The sequence below is a fragment of the Ruditapes philippinarum genome, unplaced genomic scaffold (genome assembly GCF_026571515.1).
Source record: "Ruditapes philippinarum isolate M1 unplaced genomic scaffold, ASM2657151v2 ctg2861_1_1_1_1, whole genome shotgun sequence".
Classification (NCBI taxonomy): domain Eukaryota; kingdom Metazoa; phylum Mollusca; class Bivalvia; order Venerida; family Veneridae; genus Ruditapes; species Ruditapes philippinarum.
In genome coordinates, this window is record NW_026855811.1 from 88308 (window position 1) to 113212 (window position 24905).

The following is a 24905-nucleotide window of genomic DNA, read 5'->3' on the forward strand; positions in this document are numbered from 1 at the left end:
CTTATAATAGTTTGTGAAAAGCATACTGTGCCTCTTCATGGTACTATGGATGATTCTGCCGGTAATGAATACAACTCTGCAGTGACATTTACCTGTAATGAGGGCTATCTTTTGGTTGGTGAAAAAACTAGTACTTGTGGAGACGATGGTGATTGGAGTAGTGAGCCACCAACTTGCGAGAAAAAATGTGAGGATATTTGTCAATTCCATTATTTGCAATGGTTTCCATTAATTTTATTATTTAATATTCCCTATCATACAAATATAGTCTTTTAGGGAAATATCTATCATATTCCAGTCAATAATATGACAAATCAGGTTTGTTGTGACCTTAAAATATTAAAAAACCTACATGAGTTTAAATGTTTATTCCTGAGAAAAGAACACACAAAAAACAAATGATTTATTTGCAAATGTCTTATTATTTCTGCGAAGTGTTCACCCATAATTATTTTCTAAACGTTTTCTTGCGCTACAAACGTTTACACTTTCATATGACGTAACAAAGTCCTTTGATAGTTCTATGTAACGTTATACATTTACAGCGGACGTTGGAGGAACTTGCCTTAGTAAAGAATACTGTTTGATGGCCGATTCATTGTGTATCAACTCAGTATGTAAATGCCTTACAGGAATATATGACAGCAAATCAAAGATATGTGATAAAAGTAAGCTCGTTTATAAGGATAGAAGTATTTTACTTAACGGATATATCGGGTGTATATGGTATATATATACTCGCATATTTAGATATTTTAACATTTCAACATAGCAAAGGCATATACTCATAATATATTGGTGCCTTATCATGTCCGTAATATTCATCAAGAGATATAATTCCATTAACCACATTAAAGTATTAAGCAATAATGAACGATGTTCATTTATCTAAACTTATACAAATATGGGCTTTTAAGTAAATACTAAATGATATTTACCAATTAGAAAATCCGTGTCGATATATCTTTTATTTCCAAACCTTTTTAAAAAATCATATAAATATTATAATGGCTTATCAAATCTAATTGTGAATACGAAAAAAATCAACATTTTTAAAATTTCAAACCCAAAATCCGACGAATTCGTAATATTCAAACATAAACATCAGGTCTATAATAGGTCTTTTTGACATTCCTTTTAATATGCTTTGCGCCAAAATTTCTTTGTAATTAAGTTAATGCATCGGACTTGACTTCAAATCATATTCTATTGTCATTTGATGTTTTTATTGTTTCCTTTTAGTATAATTTTTTCTCATTGGAAAAAAAATGCAAAAAACTAGGAATATACGTGTTACATCTGATGCTTTCGAAAAAGTAAGAATAGTCCGATATCGACCTTTTGTTCGTTTATTTGTTTTTTTTACTCTTGGATTTTTTTATTGTTAATGTTTTTTGTTACTGTTTATTGAGTAAAAAACAGTGTATACATTTTGATAATTACCATTCGAAGAAATGTATTTCAAAGTTACGTATAGTAATTGAAGATTATTAATCATAATTTATATTTCAAAGTGCCACTGTTACCTTACGGGACTGATGAAGGAGATCACTTTATATCAAACACTGATGTTTGTGGACCTGATATATCTTTCCTACCCGGAATGCCTGTGTCTGGTTCAATGCGAAAACATTTGTTTGTAAGTATACAATAGACGTACTGACATTATTAGACAAAAGGAAACATTCTGTACAGTATATTGTAAGCAAAAGAATAGAAATACTGATTATTGTTTTTAAAAGATATAGCGTATTCTATTTTTTAACCATAATCATTTCGCAAAGAAAGAAATATAAAATGATCCAATGATTTAAAACTTTGCAATTTGATATGAGATAAAAAGGAAACTACGAAATGTGTTCAATGTATTATGAAACACAATCAAAACAGGTAATAAGATCTTAAAGCTTACAAAAACCCGTATAAAAAGATTTATTCATGTTAAGTTGTGTATCATACAAATGCCCATCTCATTTGAGTTGAAAATTAAATATGATTAGACCAAAAAAAATATTTAGTTGAGGGCAGTATTACTTGTGAAGCAAAACATGTCCTAGAGAAACATTGTGAAACACGTTATTAACAAAAATATTGGACATAATGTTTCTACTGTTACTGTGCATCGCATTCAACATGGTAAAGGTGTTATTCGAAATAACATACTAAAACAGATAAAAGTGGTTCCTTTGTTAAACGTCGCACAGCACCTTCTGCTGACGTCGTATGTAAATTACATAATATTATTATGTTGTAAATTCTCCTACCCAAAGAGAAATGGAAGCTAAGTGTGGGGTATGTCTACGTACTGTCAACAGAGCAAATCTAAAAGCAAAACTCAGGAAAACAGCCGTGTTCATAGACTTAGTGATGCACATATTTAAAAACGACGTTCTCGATCATGGCGTCTATATCTCTGTCATAACTGTCGAGAATGTAAAAATGTTGTCACTACAGATGAGGCTGTGTCTTTTATCGCCTGTATTCAAGGTCGACGTCGTGTTAGCTACGTTTGAACTAATGAGTAGACCTAAACGAACTACAGTTTGTAAAACGAGGTGCATTAGCAAAGCGCAGAGATGCAGCTCCCATGAGCTTTGGTATATAGGGTATACTGAAACGTACGCTACAGAAGCGTAAGATGTATACCATGCCCGGTCTTACAAAGGCTCTTCTCAAAGACGAATGGAGTAAACTTAAGCAGTCATGCATGAACCGGCCTTATAAAGCTTACCAAAAACGTGTAGAATGATTTACAATTGTCATGGATCCTAGATTGAGTATATTTTGCAATAAAACACATATGAGTAAATAAATAAGGCAAGTTTTAAAACTCTTTCTTAATGAATTGAACACCTCTCGTAATGTTTGTATTGAGTTACTGTAGGTGTCATCACAGGCGGGCCTGTATTTTAAAGTTTAGTTTTGCTTCTATTTGATTCATTGATAATTAATAGTATATGTTGTTGTGTTATTTTAGAAGGGATAAGGTTAGATTCATGCAGTTTAGATCCAGAATAAGTTTTACAAAATAATACATCTTTAACGATGGATATTTGATAGTTTATTGTTTAAAGTAAATTTTCAGGATTATGCATTGCTGTTTTTTAGGTATGTTCCTATGGCTTTGTAAGCTTTGACAACAAGTATACAAACCCGACCCCGCCAGAAAATACAAACAGCATTGTGACAAACGGCGAGGAAACCATCATAGCACCATTTTATGGTCCCATTGATAAAAGAACATCAGGCCCTGTTTACTTTAGATCATATGATATCTTGAACTCGTATGACAAAATGAAAGAGGATGAAGAATTGATATCTTACATAGAGAATATTGTGATAAAGTTTGGGGATAGGGAAACATTTGATGCCAGCTTTGTAATGATAGCTACCTGGCATGAAGCTAGAACAACAGTTGCAGGATTTGATTCTACAAAGGTGCGTGCATTTTTATATATGTTTTAGGGTATAGTTTCGAACTAATACGTGAATTAGAATAGATGTCTCCCGCATTTTCATACTGATTGATTGCATCATTTACTGACTTATATGTCAAATTTGACTAAGTCATTGTATAAATATCGACCTGTGTCGTACGACGCATTACTCACCCCAAATGAGGGTGAAAATGACTCCGACATTAAGAAGTCCGTGTAGAGGCGACGATTTTATTTTATAAAACGCAATATATCTTTTCAAGTGATAAAAATCGTTTCTTGCTTCCAAGGGATCTTTGTATCCCAGATTTTAATATTGCAAGTGCAATTGATAGTTCGACTGTGATACTATTTATTCAAATATTCAAAACTACTTTCACTTTCGGTTTCATTTTAAACTAACAATGGACGAAATACTATCACACGTGTTGAACGAAATTGGGTTTGTAAAACCACTAAAGGATTGACAGAAGGAGTGTTTGATGCATGTTTTGGGTAAAACTGATGTAAAACTATTCTGCCAACAGGGTATGAAAAAAGTTTAATCTCTCGAGTGGCCCCGTTTGCGTTATGTTCTATCACTTCCGTGTTAAAGCCGCCATGTCAAAAGTAGTTCGTTTCCATCATGCTTAGAGTAGTTTAACACAGGTCAGTAAAGCCGGTGTACATAATGTGACTAAGTTACAAATATTTCATCAGAAAATATTTATGCAACTATATGAATTTTTTATATAGACGATAAAAAATCACATTGAAAAATATGTTTTTCTTTTTTTACTTGTATTGGTTTTGCATCATACCAAATAAATTCTGCCGTTATTGTATTAACATTCTTAACGAATTGAAATCTTTTCTCATTTAAGACAGTCAATGTGTGTAAAAGTGAAATGTATATTTGTGCCGTCTGCTTTAGAGATAATATTTCTTTGTTTTTGTTCTTCTATTTGATTTGTGTTCAGTTTTTATTCATTACTAGTTGATTTTATGACAAAGTCTTATCTAATCAGTCGCCACATTGCCATAACCAATTACAGATTGACAGTTCAAAATGAGGTCACGCTACATATTTTTGAATACGACCAAAATAAAAGTATAAGTGACTGGGTGAGGTTAACGTGTTGCACGACTTCAGGATAAATTATTGTCTATTTTCACATCATCTTCCTGGTCTGCCATGGTTTAACATCGATCATTTTTTTGTAGAAATCCACATTCCAAGCAGTACTAGTATCAGACGGAAAGTCAACGTACGTGTTTTATATTTATGGACATGGTTTAATGAATTGGCGACCAAATGACTCGGAGTTCGCATCAAACGTACCAATATGGGTTGGCCATAATGTTCAAAATGTTGATTCGGGATTATCATTTTCACATCCCTATTCATTCACCTCTCAAGCGCTACAACTAGACTCACAGCCTGAGGTGTCATCAACAGAAGATGGTAACAACCTCGCCTTTCTTTGTTTAATACTATAAGTATAACAGAGTCTAATAATTACCAACATGATAAAACTTATACATGAATACACATTGATTAGGCGAACTTCTGTTGTCATATTAAATGTTTTGTTTGAGTCACTAGTACACAAACGATAAACTGACACTTTTATTTCCTTTAGATGTTGCTGGACTTGTCTTTAAGCCTTTGCATCAACTCGACATGAATCATCAAAACGATGCTGTTGATTGTATTAATTGGTATAACGCCAATTATGACAACAAGAAGAACATAGATTATCTTGCAAGTCTTATGCCAGAATGTCCATGTGATATATGGCTCTCTCGTTTCGACCCTTGGTTTTGGAGAATAGGCTTACAAAGATGGCGGCGGGATGTGAATCATATCTGTGTTGATATGCTTCATGCTGGAAATTTTAGACAGTATGGAAAAGTAAGTTGTGAAGAAGGATAAATTGAACAACTGACGGTATTATTATATCAAATACTTAATAGCAACGCAATATCAGTATTTTTATAAAGTATAAAAACGTCTGACATATTACATACTGTGTTATGTATAATAATTACTTTTATAATCTTATATTATACAAAATTCATTTTCAGTCGTGTTGTTACGACGTTAAGACATGGCTTTGGGTATATGAACGTCCCTTTGCAGGAGGATTTCAACTTTACCACCCACGCTATCCATTACAACATATTTTGAATGATGTAATCTACAAGACGAAATGTTGTGTTTCCTCAAATCATTGCAACTTTTTCTATGAGCTTAGACCAACTGGGTCGTGCTATGCGTCCTCTCCATATGACTTTGGTATGTATGTATGTTTGTTTGTTTGTTTGTTTGTTTAATTTTACGCCTTTTTCCAACAGTATTTCAGTCATATAGGCGGGTAGTTTCCTAACCATCGTTCCTGGAGAATTACACCAGTACTAGACTACCTTCCTCCGCGCTAAACTACCAAAGCATCTCCCGGGGATGCATGTATGTATATATGTATGTATGTAAGTATGTATGTATCTATGTATGTGTGTATGTGTGTATATATGAATGTATGTACGTGGTTGCGTGCGTGTTCGTGTTTTCGTACGACTATCATTTTTATATGTTTCTGTTTACATAATGAAATGAAAACACACATGTGAAGATATATATTACAATTCAATCTGCATTCTTTCATGACAATTTAGAAAATGTTTAAAAGGGAAGGCAATGTCTAAGGACCTGGTTGCTTGAACATTGCATACATTATAAGCATATAGTAACAGTTTCGTGTCCCATAAATAACAAAGCGTTTTTATTATTTTAGGTACATTTTGGGGTGATCCACACTTTGTAACTTTAGATAGAAAGAGTTTTACATTCAACGGTCTTGGCGAGTATACGTTATTACATGTTGACACCGATAACTTTACCCTCGACATTCAAGCAAGAACTGAAAGGGCACTTCAAAAGAATGGTAAACTATCAGATGCAACAGTCTTTAGCGCATTTGCCGTGAAAGAATCCTCAAATGCTTCCCTCCATGTTGAGCTTAATAAAGCGAAAACAGGTAATGTTTCTCATCATGTTTATATGACACAGCTAATGCTATTTCAATATATCAACATTATGTTACAAAATTTTATTATAGCGTTCGTTTATGGTCTACATTTCAATTTTCATAGATTAAAGAGTGAGTTAAAAGAGTGAATTCTAGTCTATTTTGATTCACAATAAACTTACAACAAATTGAAAGTTAAATAAAGCTATTGTATCCTTTTGAAAATGTTACTTTGCTTCTTTATATATACTGAACTCAAAAGTGATATAAAATTTTGACCACAACAGGGGATATATATAAACTAGCAAAAACATTTTTTCTATATATATAAAGGTCACGGTATTAACTTCTTTATGCTATTAACAGCTGTAATAAGAATAATAAACAATATAAAAAACTAGAAAAAGGCTTACATAGTTGAAACAATGGAGCCAACAATATTCTATGAGAATTAAAGTCTCGGTATGATCTTGTCCGTTCAACACTATTTCTATGATAGGAATGGAGGAATGGCCCATTATTTAGATTAAGAAAGGAAAAATAATCTGAAAACTTTCCAATTAACTTATAAAGACTGCAAGTTTTTAAACATCTAAATGAATTTTGGCGTTATATATCGTTTTTTTTTATCGACACATTTTCTAACATTTACATTTTCAGATTTCGTTCAACCTGGGTTCAGTCTCATGTGGCTACAATTTGTCAAATTGACTTATTTAATATTACCCGACACTAAAAATATTGAAAATTTGTAAAAGAACTTAAACATCATTTACAAACAGGGATTTTTTTGGCAACTTAAAGATCGATTCCCAAAAGGGTAGTAACTAGAATATATCTGTTATTTTTTTATTAGTTTTGATATACATGAACAGAATAAAACGTTCCGGAACAAACTATCATGTATTATTTTACTGTTTTTTTTACATAGGATTTTAACCACTTTAGCAAATAGCTTGTACATTTGTCATTAACGTCTTAGGGTATATGCAGCCATTTGGGGTATTTTGTTAAATTCTAACAATAATTCTTTCATCAAATCTATACTTGTATAAACTACGTAAATCTTTATATTCATTTTTGATTCGAATTAAAGTTTCAGAAAACGTTACACACTATGTAATCTAAATGATTACATGCTAACAAACACATACCAATTAATAATTACACAGCTGTTTACCGAGTGGCTGTTTTATGCTTTGCAGCATGAACGATTTACACGTAATATTATTGAAGAGAAATCAATCAACGTATAGGTCGTTAACGTACATTGCTAGTAAATAAAAATGTATAGCTTAATATTTCGAAAGTTGCTACTGATGAGTATAGGCCACAGCGCACGAGCAATCTGATTTATCCGATCTTAAACTTTACGCTATTTGCGGTAGAATGAGCACTTTATTTTGATGTTTCTGTTAAAAAAAGTAAATAAAATAACATTAAATTTGATTGTCATAAGAAACTGGTGTAGAATAAGCAAAAAAAGTTTTTTTTTAAAACAAGAATTGAGGTTTATTAATAATTGATATGTTTGAACAAATTGCGATTATTCGTATTGAATAGGTCATGCAAAAAAAACTTTTTTATTATTATTCAACAGAAATGACCATAATTTTAATAGATACTTCCAATTTCTTATGAGATTCAAAAGGAGACCTAGAATTTTTAACAAAATCGGCTGATGGCTGCCGGGTTGTGACAAAGTTAAAAATAATTGACTTTTGACTAAGAATTATGCATTTGTATAAAAATGATTACGTGACACTTATTCATTATATAATTTATCTATGTCAAAACGATTTCCAAATTGATAATTATATAACAGTGAGATAGACGTTTTGCCAATTATACCTTTATATACTTGTATATGTAAGCTAACGGTATCCTTTCAGCTATATATTAGAACATTTTTCCAAATAAATAAAAGTACAATGTTATAGATAATTACATTGTCTAAAAGCAATCATTTACAACCATGCCCATGTGACATGCTTAAGAAAAGAAAAATTGTATATAGAATGTGTATTATGCCTAACACTCGCCAATATACCTTTTTTAAATCAATTAATGCAAAATGCATGTATCCATTAACGTTATGTTCGTCCAATCCTCGTTAAAACATTATATTGAATTATTCTTTATTAGGTATGATTATTTACGCAAACAAAGCTGACATTACTAGCCAGTTCTATGCAAATACTGATCCAGAAAATCCATTTGTTTATATTACTGAGGAACCGTCCGGAGGAGGGACTTTGATTATTTCAAAAAGGGATGATACTCTTAGCGTTTTATTTCCAACAAGTGGTAAACATTTTGAGTATTTTATTTGACAAATCCTTCTTTTGTTTATATCTCTGAACCGTCCAGTGGTACAGAAATACGCTTCATTTCCAATGATTTGTAATTATTTGAGCTTTTCATTGATAGTTGGTTTGACAAAACCGTGCAGTGCCTGTTTTCTGACAGTTGTACATTTTTATAGATATGCCATTTGTTTTGATACATAAACCAAAGTTAATGTTAAAAACATGAATTCAAAGCATTTGTTTTAGGCGAGCTGCCATGTTGTTTATGCCATTGAAATTATGTTTCTTGTTGATGAATTTAAATTGCAGGTATCTCTCTTAATATATCCGTGAGCGTGGAAATGCTTTCTTTAAACACCGGGGTGCCAAAGGTATTACAAGGGCTGACGACTGGATTGTTGGGAAACTATGATGGTAATCCCGAGAATGACTTTACAATGCCAAATGGAACTGTCCTCCAAGGAAATCTTACGGAACGAGAGGTTTTTGATTACGGAAAGACATGTATGTCCTAAATAAGTACAAAACAGTGTAGTCATTGCACATAAGATTTACATTGTACTCGCTTAGTTATAATCAAAACGATTGTCTATTTGGAAATATTTTGACGTCCTTACTCTTCAAAGAAGCTTTTACAAACTAAAACTTGCGATGCTACGTGTTGTTCAGCACTTTAAACAGTTGCCATATAGCTAGTCTCGTTGCTGGAATATTTCCTTGATTTTCCGTAGTCTTGAGTCTTGAGAATAAAAATACTAAGTCGTTGCATGGGAGAGTTATAAATCTTCCATTGCTAGCTCGTGAACCCCATTGTCATATGACTTTTTCTTTAGCAAAATGTAATTTATACATAATATGGTGTAAATCTATTATTTGAACATGTTTTATTAAAGAAATTGTAAAAGCATATTAGACTTACTTTATTTATATTTATGATTCAAGCCATTTTTTTAATTTAAGGGTCGATCAATTCAAATGATTCTGCATTTATTTATGAAGACGGCCAGTCGCATTTTGATTTCCATAATGACTCGTATATTCCACGGTTTCTTGATGAAGCTGATCCTGACAAAATATTGGAAGCGGAAAAAGCTTGTAACGGCTCACAAAATATCGAATGTATTTTCGACCTCGTATTTACTGAGAAAATGGAAATAGCTAATCAAACAAGCATCATCAGAGGGGACTCAGACTCTACTACAGCTGAACTCGGTATTGTAATCGATTTTCTATTTTTACTTTCATTGTATTGATAAATGACTATTTACTATATGTATATAAAAGGTATCTCCATAATGTTATGCGAAAGCAGTACATATTTCAAGTTCTTAATAAGCTTTTCTTTTTATTAAACGTAAATATAATTCCAGAAATTACAGTACCAACACTTTCTGGATGTGAGGACATATATGCTACGAAAGGTCAAAATGTAAACTGCCGCATAGATTTTAATTCTGGTGATGAAGTCTACTTCATAGAAAACAGTGTTGATGCAAAGATAAATATTTCATCTTCATCAGTCACATACTTCCAAAAAAGCGATGACCCTGTGAAGATTCGGTATGTATTATGCAAAGCATAAGTAGGTTATTGATACATTATGAATACATGTATGTATTTTCTGCTATTTAACTATTATGAGTATTAATTATTTCGTTAATTGTGTAGGGCATTTTACAATGTAACACCAAATAATATAAACTCCAGAACTTATACAAACAATATTGTTTCACACATTTCATAAACACTTTCTTATAACGCAGCATCGCAACGAAAAACAAACATGGTCGCTCATCACCAAGTTTCGTGTTAAATATCGTTCTTTGTACACTGTGTAATGGTCATGGCGTGTGCAGCAATAAAGCACGTGAGGATAAATTTGGTGTAGACAATTTTAAATATGCCAAATGTATTTGTGAGCCGGAATATCAAGGTGAGATTTTTTGTAGTGGAAAATATAATCTAGCCACAAACAAAAATTGTAAAATATAATTTCTGTAACAATTTGCCCTGACATATTCAAACTAATCATCTTGTTATTTTGTAACCTTCATGATCTTTTTTATTTAATAAAACTATCATTGTGCTTTTATAAATGGTTTAGTCTTCTTATTACTTAAAGCACCACTAACTTAACAACAGTTACCATTGTCTGAATTATTTCACAGGAGACGATTGTGAGAATGATTTTGACGGATGCGCAGCAAATCCATGTTCACTACAAAGAACTTGTCAGTCTCTTACAGCTGACGAGCAGAAAAAACAAAATAGGACATATACTTGTGGACCGTGCCCAAAAGGTTATACAGCAGATACCGAATACGAATGCAAAGGTACCTTTTGTATTTATCATTAAGTGTCGCACTTACATTTAAGCAATTTATAAACATATATATTTTCATGACTTTCAACAAATGTGACTATTACATTTATTGATAACAAAACGTTTTCTCATTATTGAAAGAATCTCAACGGGATTCATATAGAAAAGACGAGGATTTATTCACTGTTTCTCTTAACAACCTTTGTGGATTTTTAGTGTGTTGATACGCCTTGGAGCAGACTCTGATAAACACTAGGGCAAAAACTAGTGTGTGCCTTCCCCTCATTTAACCGTTATTCATTGGGGTAAAGTTAGTGCAAAAAAACAAAGGTGTCATTCTTTGATGATAATACCTGTCTTTTTATTGTTGTTTTAGGACAGGAGGTTGAAAGGGTTATAGCTGAAATTGAGATCTTCATATTCCTTCACCGATTGTACTGATATTGTTTACTTGTTCTTTTGTACTCTAATATTTTGGCAAACAAGACACGAATTTCATTTATGTTTATGATTAATTTTATTTCAATCTCAAACATCATCATTTGAATTCTTCTCTTTAAGATGTTGACGAATGTGCAGATAATGAAGATATTTGTGATCAAGTCTGCACTAACACAGAAGGAAGTTTTGAGTGCTCGTGCAGAGGTGGTTACAAGGTGGATAGTGAAAACAAAAGCAAATGTAAAGGTACTGAAAATGAGTTCATTAACTTCGAGTACGATAGAATTAAACCATAGGCAAATGTTAAAGCAAATAATAAAATTTTTCGAGAAATAAACTTTAATATTCATTTTCAGTAATTCCTAGTTGTACCAAGTAAATTAAATAAATATATATTCATATATCATTGAACAAACAATATTTTGTGTTTGTAAACTTGACTTTATAGAGATCTGTTATCAGCAAAATATTTTAACAGTATTAAATATAACAAGACATTTTTCAGACATCAATGAATGTGACGTAGCCTTACATAATTGCACGCATGAATGTGTGAACAACGAAGGAGGATTCTCGTGTCAATGTTTTACAGGGTTCAAATTTGATTCTTCTACATGGACATGCATAGAAACTTCCGGTAAACTACTTTATATTGCCTTTTGGATTATTCAACAGCTTGAAGTTACGTTAAAAGAATAAAGAGTGTTGAGAGAGAAAAAATGGGAATGGCAATATAAGCGGAAATAGAAAAATTCACTCGGAATCCATCAATCATATAATAACATAAAATTACGTTTGTTCCTCTCAGAATCTGTCAAGTGTTGCTTGACTGGGAATGTTATACCAAAGTAGTTGCTTTAAAGAATGCGCAATCAACTATCTTATTCTTACATTATAAAATCACAAGTTTCTTCGTTCAAAATCCGTTTTTCTCATCAGTATCCAATACATTATTTGAATACAAAATACTTGCTTACAGTCCATTTACGTAAACATTGAGTTTAATTGATAATATTTGTTAAAACTAATAAATGCATTATATAGATGAGGGAAGTTGCACAAACTCAGAAAAGAAAGCCTGTATTGGCACAAGTGGCTGTAGGAAAATTGATGGAATGCCTGAATGTTTCTGTACTGACGGATTTGAACTCGACAAAACTAAAACAATTTGCAAAGGTAAATTTGACACTTCATACATTCATACAGTTGTAGCGATCACTATAAAAAGTTAAAAAATTACTCTCCATTACTAATATTTTGAATATAAAAAGTAACAACATCATTATGAAAGTCTGAAAGCCAATATCAGGAGGCGTTTTATACCCGATTTTAAAGAAACTTCTAACAGTCAATAAAGGTATAAAAAAATTTGCATTAGACATCGTACAGTCATTGAATCAATGGCTACTAGTTTTGATTATTTTACAAAATAAAATATGTTATTTCATTTTATGTCATGATTTATGTTATACTATTTTATTTTGGAACAGACCAAGCTTTAATTAACCAATTGAAATATTTTCCCTATTAAGACATAGATGAATGCTACCGAGGTGTTTGTCCACATGACTGTGTTAATACAAATGGAAGTTTTGAGTGTGTTTGTTTCACCGGATATAAGCTTTACGGTTCGACTACTTGTAAAGGTATGAAATTTGTATTTCACAATAGCTGGTAAATTTGCGTTTCGTTCGTTTTATCTGTTGTTTTTATCTCAATCATTTATTAATAAATACATCAGTTCATATGTGACATCAATGTTTTTTAATAAAGTTAATTCATGTATACAAGTCCATTCATTTAATTAAGCATGCACCATTCCCCGATTTGCATTGGCTTACAATTTAAGAACCGCATAGTTTTGTATGCAGTGTGTTGTAATTATGGAATGTTATTTAAGATGTTGATTGGAGTTATCTTTGTTTGTTTGTTTGTTTTGTATTCTTTACTAACTGCATGATAAAAATGTTAATAACCTCTTAATTGATTTTTCTAAAGTCGATATGGCTTCCATTAAATCACACACATTTATCAATTATTATATCAATTATTATTGAAGCTTGTGCCATTCCTTATTGGGGAGAAAAGTGTGCAAACAAATGTGTCTGTACAGGCCGTGGTGCAGATAGATGTGACCCAGTTAAAGGTTGTATGTGCAAACCTGGTTGGCAGGGAGAAAAATGTGATAATGACATTAATGAATGTGTTGAAACAGTTGATCAATGTGACGATCCATTGAAAACATGTGTCAATAGTCTAGGTTCTTACACATGCTCTTGTCGCTCTGGATATCAACTGACAGATGAACAAAAATGTGAAGGTATGTTTAACGTAAGATATTTGAAAGAAAAGCATTTGTAGACACAGTAATTTTATAACACTGACTAGTATATTAAATAGTATATGAAAATGAAGCACTGTCTTTTATGACAAGCTTTTTTACAATTGTTTCTGCCTTAACCCATTTAACTATTATATTTTAAAATTTCAAAATCCAAATATCCTATATAGACAAGACAAGAGTCTAAATTTTAGAACTTTTTCTTATTTCATAGTAGTGCAACTACTATCTGCAGTTCAACTACTTTCTACAAAACATTGTTTGTGACGATTACTGCATGAAATTTACCAAAAAAAAAAACGTTTATTTTGCTAGTAATTTAAGGGCCTCTACATGGCTATATTATGAAATAAGTAATTTGTTTGCTTATAGACATAGACGAATGCACTGATCCGCAGCTCAATGATTGTGAGCAGAATTGTACCAACACTGTGGGAAGTTATTCCTGCAAATGCAGAGACGGATATACAAGGCTAAATGGAACATCCTGCACAGGTATTCTACAGAATTTACGCTGAAAGGATTTGAATTGTATCATTAGTCTAATCAATTATTATTGACTCAAGAAATTCATTAAAGAGTAGCAGAAAAGGAAACTGACTTTTACAATATTTTCAATTCATTCGTCATGCTAACAAGGCCTTTAATTAGTTTTTTTTTTCTCAGCAAACATGTAAAACAACCAGGTCAAAATCGAAAATGTCTCCGTTATGTCCTAAGGTTATACGTAATATGATGTAGTTTGTATATACAATACAATTATTTGATTTACTCGGACAAGAGAAAATATTTATGAAGAAAATGATTATTATTGGATTGCGTGAAATATCTGTTATCTACAGTATATTTCTGTATAAAATATGATAAATAATTAAATTGATAAATGAACCATTAAGCGAACTTTAAAGAACAGCAATTGAAACAGAAAAACACAAATGTTTCTAAAGACATCCTGTTTTGCCTTCGATTTGATCTCCGGACCACTTGCTAACAAGCAGATAAAGGCATCACCCACCTAGACTTTTGAGCCAAACAATTAATTTCCTGGCGCATTTGTCTTTTATTGTAATTAAGACACTTTTTTTAGAATTAAAGTTAGGGTTGTGCTGACACAGGTTATATTATTTGTCTAATTATTACTGCGTTACGATACATATTTGAGTGGAGAAAAAATTGATCCTTGTTATAATCATGTTATAGTTCAATATGGGCATATTTCCTATATATATTAATATTGTTTATATTGTAGATGTAGACGAATGTGCATTGGGTTTGGACAAGTGTGAGCAAAGATGTATAAATAATCCGGGTTTTTATTCATGCTTCTGTCATTTTGGGTACTCTCTCAATGATGACAGACGTACTTGTGCTAAATGTAATTGCCGTTTTTATTCACAATATATCTACATTTCAAACAAAGGAAATACTGGACATCTTTTGTTTTCTGTTGTTGTTTTTTTACAGACATTATATCGGAGCTTATATTTATGTTTCGTATATGTTTAATGCATTATTTATTGATTAGATTGTCTTATTTGTACTAGTGTAAAGACATTTTGATAGTAAAATACTATGTACAATTACTTTTTAATACTATCAATATGAAGGAGTCAAAACTCAAAAATTGTTCTTGTTGTTGCTGTTGTCAGATCCATATCTGTCTGCATAATAGTTGCATTTAAAATATAAACTGTTTGATAAAATTGCCTAGACGGTTTTATAAGTAACAATGATTATTTAGAACGAGATATTATTTAAACATGTTTAGTTATTCATATTTTGAGTTATATAAAAATTCGTTTGTTTATCAAATAAAGTTTTACGTTCTCATAATATTTCCAGTGTCTGATCCATGCTTGAGTATCAATAACCTGACATGCTCACATTTCTGTGTGTTGGCAAGTGAAGATGCATCGTGTGCTTGTATGAAAGGTTTCAATCTGGATTCTGATAACGAAACGTGTTCAGGTACAACACTTACATATGTAATTATTATAATACAATGTTAAGCAATACAATTGAATTAAGATGCCAATGCCGAGTATATCATGAAAAACCGACGCGCACTCATTTGACGATATATTTGTACTACATTGGTGTGTCTTCTTTACCAGATATTGCACAACGTTCCGGCTGTCATCATCTTATTTACCTCCGCCTTTCACTTGCTCCTTTGGGGAAAACAGTTTCAAAGTGCTGGGTTTTCTAATGAAGTTGTCCTAACAATCTTCGTCTTTATAAATTGATTCGTTTTGAAAGTTGTTATAGGTATATACTGAATCATAAAATCATCGGCTAGCGCTACAAGTCATATTTAGTTAAAGCATACTGTACCTCTTGTATATACCATGAGTGACATGAATAATAAATAATATACAAATAATATATATATATATATATATATATATAAACACACACACTAGGCAAGTGGTTTTCAAAGTTTAACAGTATATATTATTATATTATAAACACTTTAATAAGAAAACTTAACAATTAAATATTACAAATATTTGATACATTCTCTTAAAGGTTTCTTTAACATTGAAATAAAATCATGAAAGTTGTTTCATCATTATTAGCATTATCATTTCACTTGAAATTTCAGATATAAATGAATGTGATAGTGAGGCCGACAATAAATGTCATACAAATGCTACGTGTACAAATACAGCTGGGTCGTATAATTGCGAGTGTCCAGTGGGAACACAACTTGAAAATGACGGCAGAACTTGTTCAGGTGTTTCAACTTTCTTTTTTTATTTATTAACAATTCATTAAGTAAACGTGTTATATTATTTTTAAAGTTATACAGAAAATTCGATTGCTGTATTTTTTACAAATGACCTAATAACAAAAGGCAATAAAGTAATCATTTTATACTGTTTATTTTTGAACATCTATCTGACAGTAAGACAAGTAATTACAGCTGATTTGTCACGCAGTGCAATCAAAATAACAATGGATATTACGAATTATCATTTTATACGCTAATAGAAGTAAAGATTTGTAAATAAGTCAATAAATGTGAATTCGAAATGTAAATAATATTTATAAATTTGTTTAATAATAGAATGTGATGACTATCACTATGGCAAGAATTGTGTGCATGAATGCAGCTGTCTTAATGGATATTGTAATAAAATAAAAGGTATGTGCTATTGATATTTTAACTGTTAACATAATGTTTTCATTACAAAATGATAAATTGATCTTATCGATCAATATTTTATTGATTCATTTTTTTGCGATGCACTGTATATAACCAAAATTGGCCGTGTAATTAATATGTTAACTTAACATTTATATAAATAGTTCATGCAAAACAATAATGTACGTTTTGCATAAATATTTGAATTTTCTTGTTAAAAAAATAATTTAAGACATGATATGCATTTAATTTATACACGATTTTCTTTTTTTTTTTTAATGTTTTGCACTACGTATTAAGGTTGTGTGTGTCAACACGGATGGGTTGGTGATAAATGTGACATCGATATCAACGAATGTGAAACAGGACAAATCTATTGTGCTGCCCAAAATACGATGTGTGTAAACCTTCTGGGGAGTGCTACATGCTTATGTCAAACCGGATATGAAAATAGCACTGGGAAATGTTTGGGTAATTTAATGTGTGTTTTTATGTAACCGTTATTGCAAATGCATATGATGCAAATATCGTTATTATACTGAAAAAATAATTTATTTTACTTTATTCAAAGGCAGTTTAGATAAAAAAAAAAAGAAACGTTTGTTTAACGCGCAAGCATTTCTAAACTTATGTTTCAGTGTCATAAATAAAATTCGTTATTGATTCAAAAAGAAAAATATAAAAAACTTGTTGTTATTTATCCTTCAATGATTCCAGATATCGATGAGTGTTCTGATTTACTGCTGAACTCATGTGACCAACAGTGCATGAATACAAACGGTAGCTTCACATGTAGCTGTCACAAAGGTTTTCAACTTAAAAATGGAAAATGTACAGGTAACGTCACAAACAAATAATCTATCTGAGTTTGTTGAATAAGTAAATTATCAATGATTAAAATTTTGCAAATATTCTTTTAACTGTCCAAAAATATACTATAATAACTGCAAAGTCATATTTATTTCTTATTAATTATTATGCAAGTAGTAAAGTAATCAATTATGTTGCCAAATTATTTGGAAACTAATTCTAAAATTAGTAATATTATATTTGAGTGTTCAGAATAAGATAGTCAAAATGAATTAATTATACCAGATGTCAATGAATGTACAAGTAAACATGGTTGTGGTCAAATTTGTGAAAACACCGTCGGCAGTTATTTATGTTCATGTAATGAAGGCTTCAAGCTTCAGTTGTCTGATAGAAAAACTTGTAGACGTAAGTTCTCATTTTAAATCGTGAGTATGATTTATCTTCTTGTTAACGTGCAAATTGAAATTACAAGTAACGTTAGAAGCTCGCGAAGGTCAAATTTTCTTTGTGTATTATGTCAGCTATTCAAAAACATTTCTGGAATTTAGATTAATACAAGAGTGTATCTGTTTTCTATTGGCATATCATGATTCAGATCTTACAAAAATGAAAAAAAGTAGATAACAATACAAACGCAGTTTATTACAAAATATTTATAAATATATATAATAGTTACATACATTTATTTATGTTTCAAACAAGTATGTGGAAAACAATGGATTCAACATACATCTATTTTAGAAAAATGTTTATATTCTTTTATCACATAACAACTAAACAGACGCATGATACAACTGGCAGCAAATATTGAAGTTATATAAAATTATTCCACAAAGCCATAACATCTTGAAACAGATTAAATAATAACTTTGAATCGGACAGACAAAAGAGGAAAAGGAGAAAAATACAAATTTAATTGCATAATAAATTTTTGAATATATAAATCTATTAGCTTTTTTGTTTCAAGCGGAGACGGAATGTAATGAATACGGAAGCAATACTTGTACCGCTCATGCGTCATGTTACGTAAATAATGGGACAGTAAGTTGTACATGTTCAAAAGGATTTCAACTGAGTGGAAATAGTTGCGAAGGTAATATGTTACAAAAATATAAATCTATAACAAATTATTCTTCAGCCACGAACGCAGTCTTTTTTTGTCTGGCTCTATCACCCTGTTACATATTTATTACGTTAAACATAACATTAGAACAATGCGTTTGTTTGATTGTAATGTTGAGATAAATAAATAGTACTTGAGAAGACAAAAAACAAAATTCTATCAAACATAATATAACAATATTTTGTAGTTTTTACAACGTTTTTATTAATTACATATGGCTTTTTTCGTAAGATTTAATAAGTTTTCTTACTAATCTGTAGAAAAGAATAGTTGTTTCTTGCAATAAAATATTTTTAAATTCGCTGAATTAATCTAGTCATAGCCTCGTATATATTGGTAACCAGATTTAGGAGTAATGGTACATTTGATTGCACCATGGCAAGTTTCTCTTATAAATATTTGAAAAGACAAATCTTTAATTAACCTGCATACAATATGTTTGTGGACAAATAACATGGTCAGGGAGACAGGCTCTTTCCGAGACTGAACATTATAGAAAAATAATTGGAATTATGAACGTCTCCTATCGTGTGAAATATTACGAACCGTTTGATTTGCTTTATCTTAATAAACCTGTATGATATGTTATTACAGTTTATAATAAACGTCATACAGGCGTCATACAACATGTACAAACTAAAGTTTCATCATTTATACATATTAATATTGTAAGTGATATTATAATGATACTTTGAATTCCGAATTTTAAATATGTACTTTCTTGCTTTGTTAATTACATCGAAAATAGTTAATTTAAATGTATACATCAAATCTCGTGCTAGATGTTGACGAATGCATGTCCAGTGTTCAGCCATGTGATCAACTATGCAGTAATAATGCCGGCAGTTTTGTATGCAGTTGTAAAACTGGGTTCCAGTTACAAGAAGATAAAATTACATGCAAAGGTATTGTAACAATCAAAGCTTTAAAGTGATATTACTTATTAAGTTACTTTCAAACTAATTTCAGTATATCTTAAAGATTTTTACGATGCCTTAGAAATTTTATTATGATAAGAAATATAATTTCAAATATCTAATACTGGATAGTTGTAAGCTTTCGCTTTCCTTAGTGATATTGACACTTGCGTGATTTTCCAAACCACAATATTGTGGATATATACACCAATATTAAAACCTTTATTCAAAGAGTGTGAAGCATGGAAGTTTGGCATTAACTGCCAATCAGATTGTACTTGTGACGAATCAAACTCTGAACGGTGTGACCATGCAACTGGAACGTGTGTATGTAAATCCGGTTGGGAGGGTATAAATTGTGAAGATGATGTAGATGAATGCTTAAATGACACTGCTTGTCCAACTAAGTCAGCATGTATGAACTCAGACGGGAGTTACGTGTGTGAATGTAACGACGGTTATGTAAAGACAGGAGCTAAACGGTGCGAAGGTTTGTTATAGTTGCATTCTGTATGTTTGTTCTGAAATTAAAATTTGAGCTACACCAACAAGAATAAATGTTATAAAATGCTTTGGAAGACCGATAACGTTTTAACATATGCAACAATTTGACAGTAGCACATTAATGTTAGTTGTTTTTGTTTTGTTTTTTTTTTTGTCAAAATATATTAATACCTCACGGATACCTATAATATCAAACCATTTCATGTATATCTTTAAGAATGCGATAGTCGCCATTACGGAGAGGACTGCGCACGCGAATGTACTTGCAATATTGAAAACACTGAAGATTGTAATCATGAGACAGGCTCATGTACTTGTAATCAGGTATTTTGCAAATGTTATTTGTATAAAAGTTTAACATTACATTCCTTTACATTTTATTTAAGGTACAATGTATAAATTGAATAAATTACCGTCATGCTATAAAAAATTACTCTACACTCGATAATTTGTGTGTTCAGTAAAATATATATTGACTTGATTCCATGTTTAATTGTTATTTAACAGTCAATTTCTAAAAGAGAATGTCTTTTTTATAGAGAATGCGTCTACTTGCCTTGTTTTATTTTATGAATATCTGACAAACATTTGAACTTGACATATATTTATTTTGAGGACCGTTAAGCAGTATCGAATTATTCTACTTCTTAACGTTCAGAGTCTTTTCTAAACTAACTCATGTTTCTATTGCATGCTATATGCAACTAATAAACTTTGCTTTTGTCTAATTTAGGGATGGCAGGGACTAGATTGTGTAGAAGATGTAAATGAGTGTTCAAGCAACAGCAGTATTTGTGATTTTAAGGCTAACTCAGTGTGCCAAAACAATATTGGTTCATATAAGTGCATCTGTAAAGATGGTTTTCTGGAACAAAACGGGATTTGCATTGGTAATCCACTTAATATAATCTAAATGATAACAAATTGAAAAAAATCTTAAATCGTGCAATAGATGTGAAGACATATTACAGCTTAGTTTATTGTCATCTCAAAGTATTTGTATGTCTTAATGATTTTTTGTTGTTGCAGATTTCAATGAGTGCTTAGCTAATGAGACAAATACTTGCAAACAGAAATGTTTAAATTTACCCGGTAGCTATGAATGTGCATGTTTCTCTGGTTTCCACATGTCAGGAGGAGTTTGCCAAGGTAATACTAGTATACTCGTACTGCCTCTATTATTCTATAATAATTATGTTCTAACATGCCAGTGATGTACATTTTGTATTGATTGGGCCTGCGTTTAGTAAACATTGCTCACCTTCGGTGATCTTTCCTTTCATAACGAAATAATATATGCAATTAAACATTTCTCAATTAATATTCAACTTATTTATGATGATTTTATGTATTAAAAGAAGTCTCAAAACTAGGAAATTTGATCCGTTCTTTTGAAAATATTAGTATCTGTTTTGTTAATGTCAGATTATGGTCGGTCAGGTTAATTGTCTTATCAAAATTTAGTAATTTGGCATCTTAAGTCAAAGACAATTTCGCCGTGTTCAAGCAACAAATGTAATGGAAATATAAAGACAACGTGCCTGTTAAATGAGTGCATGATTTTCCTATCGAAACGGAAAATAAATAACCAATTAATGTGATTAACTCAAACGATATTTTGCCTTATTGAACTTAAAGCTAATCTCCCACACAAAATGGGTCTATAAATATCAAGATATTTTTTAAAGTTATTGAATATTATTAGAAGTAAAATTAGCAGTTTTCACGAGATAAATGTGACCTATCGGTTGTTATGTTTCACTGGACACATATACAAACACCTATTTTATCACACACGCTAACATGTAGCGAGTGGACAGCTTTGATGCAGGCAGAAATTAAACCGGATTTCCGAGATGTCGTGAACATGGTGAAGTTCTTCTTTTTGTCTGTTTTTATAGACATATTTTTATAATATATATTGTGCAGCAATCGACTGCAGAATAAAAACCTTACTATCCGCAACCAACTGATCTACTTGCAACCATGTAACGGTTGCCTTGATCATTTAGGTCAATATTTACAAAATAAAACGTTACAACGGTTTAAAATAACGGCAGGTTAAACATTGCAAATACTTCACAAAAGTATTTATATGTCAGTTAAAACATGTATAAATAATGTAGTTCCATATAAATGTAAGACCTTGTGCTGAAATTTTATCTTTTGATAACATTTTATTTTAAAAAGCCCAAACTACAGTGTGTAGGATAGTAACTTTAAATCATATCGTGTCCAGGACCAAAATGCTCCATTTATTCCTTTTTACAGACATTGATGAATGTAAGAAGAACAACACATGTGATCAAAATTGTAATAACACATACGGAAGTTTCATCTGTTCATGTGAGACCGGATTTTATCTAAACGTAACTGATCAGACATCTTGCGTTGGTGAGTAAAACAACAACGTGTTTAACCTTAAAATATATAGAATAGAGATCCTTACTGTTTGAGTTTTAACAGTTTTAACCCTTTACCTCATATATACGCTAAACAACGCACTTTCGACCTCTCTCTTTTAGGCCTCAAATAGTACAAAAAAGTCCTATTTGGGCCCCAAACACATGTTTTCGTTTAAAAATGTTGCTTAAAAAAGTGAGCACTTTTTCGGCGCCGCCCCCTTCCAAAAGACGCGTCAGGGGGTTGCCAGAAGGGGGATGTGCCTCCTTCTGTGTGGGGGGTTTGAAGGGGGCGGCCGTCTCCCTCATCGCCAAGAAAATTTTGGACTTGTGAGAGACCCTAGGTCAATCATAAGGTAACGTGTAACCAACGCTGAAAAACCTGTGACTCTATCTGAATTCCTCGAGAAGTTGTAGCACTTTGAAATAAATTTTGATGGAAAATATCAAGGCAAAATAGTGATTTTTGGCAATTTTGAGATGTCCCCTCGTTGCCTCAATTTAAGAGTGAAATGGAGTTACACAATGCAGATTGTCAAGCACATGGTCCGCATTTGATTTATTATAATATGCATTTTCGTTTCATAACATTTGAACTTAACAAGGTTGTCAAGAAAAGGATCCACTGTTATACAATTCTCAAGAGAATTTAATAAAATATTCACAGTAATGTATATACTTTACAGCCTGTGAAGAATGGACATACGGATTTGAATGTGGACATAATTGTACTTGTAATGTGCCGAATTCTGAGAGATGTGATTCTAAAACTGGTGATTGCATATGCGCCAAGGAATGGAAGGGCTCTGAATGCACCGAAGATGTTGATGAATGTATTGACGAAGGAATATGCCAGGACAATTCATACTGTGAAAATTCTAATGGAAGTTTCGACTGTTTATGTGAAATTGGATACCAACTGACTAACGGCAACACATGCAAAGGTACGACATGAAATAACCATTTCTAGATAGCAAATATAATTGCTGAAATTATGGAAATAATTTCCCCAAATAAATATCATTATTATAGTTTTTGTTAGAGCATATGAAGTCAATATATGGTATAAAGTTAATATATGTGTTAAACAATACCTTCAGAATGCGACAATCCGTATTATGGGAAAAACTGCAGCAAGGTATGCGACTGCATCCCTGAAGGAACACTTGAGTGTAATCATGTAAATGGTAGCTGTACTTGCAGCCAGGTGAGAAATTTAATCAAAGAAAAAAAATGAAAGTTTATTATGTAGATTTTATTGGAATCATATTTAGCCATTCTTATACAAACTTCTTTTCATGCAAAAAATCAGTTTCTAAAAGTTTTCAACAAATCTAATGGCTATCCCAGACAGAAATTTAATAAGTTTACTTTGTATTCATCATGTAAACATAACAAAATGAATTCAATTAAGTTCTATACATGTTTTGCTTATATTTTTTTCAAAACTAATTATCTGTAAACACATAAGCGCCAGGTCTAATTTTAAATATTATAGAAAAATACTTCAATAAATACACGCTGCTTCCGATCTTATCCTTTTTATATCGCTTTTATATGTTTTTAAATATTTGTTCTTGTATATGATAAATAAAATCATGAAGTATCTATAAATCAACCAATACTACTTCTATGTGTGAAACGAATATGATTTAACGTATATATCCACTAAATGACAAGGTGTCTGAAAGGGTTAAATCAAAGCTTCACTTTATTTAGAAGTGAGTACAAGATACAATTGTGAACGATTCAATGCATGAGACTTTATTCCGTAACTGAATTATCCATTCATTGGTTGTTTGTTATTTGTTTTCTAAGGGCTGGACCGGCGTGTTGTGTAATGTCGACATAGACGAATGTGAACAAAATAAAACAATATGTGAATATAAGGACAATTCTACCTGCAAGAACGAAAATGGTTCATACAAGTGTTTGTGTAACGGCGGCCTTAGAGACGAGGATGATATATGCACCGGTTTTGCTTAGTTTTGCATAATATCTTAACGAATTTATTTTTTCTTGAAAAGTTATTACCTTAAACTTATTTTGTATCTATAATTATGTATACATGTAATATTATGATGATGTTTTTAGATCGGTCTAATGAAACACTTGTATTCGAATGTATTTCTGAATTTC

The 24905-nt window shown here is 31.3% G+C and overlaps 1 protein-coding gene across 1 annotated transcript in view; it reads left to right on the top strand.

Moving 5' to 3' along the window:
- Positions 1-10: 10 nt before the first annotated feature.
- Positions 11-24905, top strand: part of LOC132744458 (fibrillin-1-like) — a 38153-nt gene continuing 13258 nt past the window's right edge. The window contains exons 1-37 of the mRNA XM_060733178.1: positions 11-187; positions 546-668; positions 1515-1639; positions 3109-3438; positions 4641-4881; positions 5060-5331; positions 5505-5715; positions 6212-6454; positions 8591-8752; positions 9064-9258; positions 9715-9966; positions 10125-10314; positions 10518-10687; positions 10923-11087; positions 11639-11764; positions 12024-12155; positions 12563-12694; positions 13051-13164; positions 13578-13838; positions 14232-14354; positions 15109-15234; positions 15702-15827; positions 16465-16596; positions 16930-17007; positions 17308-17478; positions 17725-17844; positions 18103-18225; positions 18788-18913; positions 19726-19848; positions 20093-20350; positions 20582-20688; positions 21098-21254; positions 21394-21513; positions 22636-22758; positions 23453-23710; positions 23867-23973; positions 24585-24741. Of these exons, the coding sequence (XP_060589161.1) occupies positions 46-187; positions 546-668; positions 1515-1639; positions 3109-3438; positions 4641-4881; positions 5060-5331; positions 5505-5715; positions 6212-6454; positions 8591-8752; positions 9064-9258; positions 9715-9966; positions 10125-10314; positions 10518-10687; positions 10923-11087; positions 11639-11764; positions 12024-12155; positions 12563-12694; positions 13051-13164; positions 13578-13838; positions 14232-14354; positions 15109-15234; positions 15702-15827; positions 16465-16596; positions 16930-17007; positions 17308-17478; positions 17725-17844; positions 18103-18225; positions 18788-18913; positions 19726-19848; positions 20093-20350; positions 20582-20688; positions 21098-21254; positions 21394-21513; positions 22636-22758; positions 23453-23710; positions 23867-23973; positions 24585-24741 (6121 nt within the window). The 5' untranslated portion in view covers positions 11-45. The remainder of the gene's footprint in view (positions 188-545; positions 669-1514; positions 1640-3108; positions 3439-4640; positions 4882-5059; positions 5332-5504; positions 5716-6211; positions 6455-8590; positions 8753-9063; positions 9259-9714; positions 9967-10124; positions 10315-10517; positions 10688-10922; positions 11088-11638; positions 11765-12023; positions 12156-12562; positions 12695-13050; positions 13165-13577; positions 13839-14231; positions 14355-15108; positions 15235-15701; positions 15828-16464; positions 16597-16929; positions 17008-17307; positions 17479-17724; positions 17845-18102; positions 18226-18787; positions 18914-19725; positions 19849-20092; positions 20351-20581; positions 20689-21097; positions 21255-21393; positions 21514-22635; positions 22759-23452; positions 23711-23866; positions 23974-24584; positions 24742-24905) is intronic.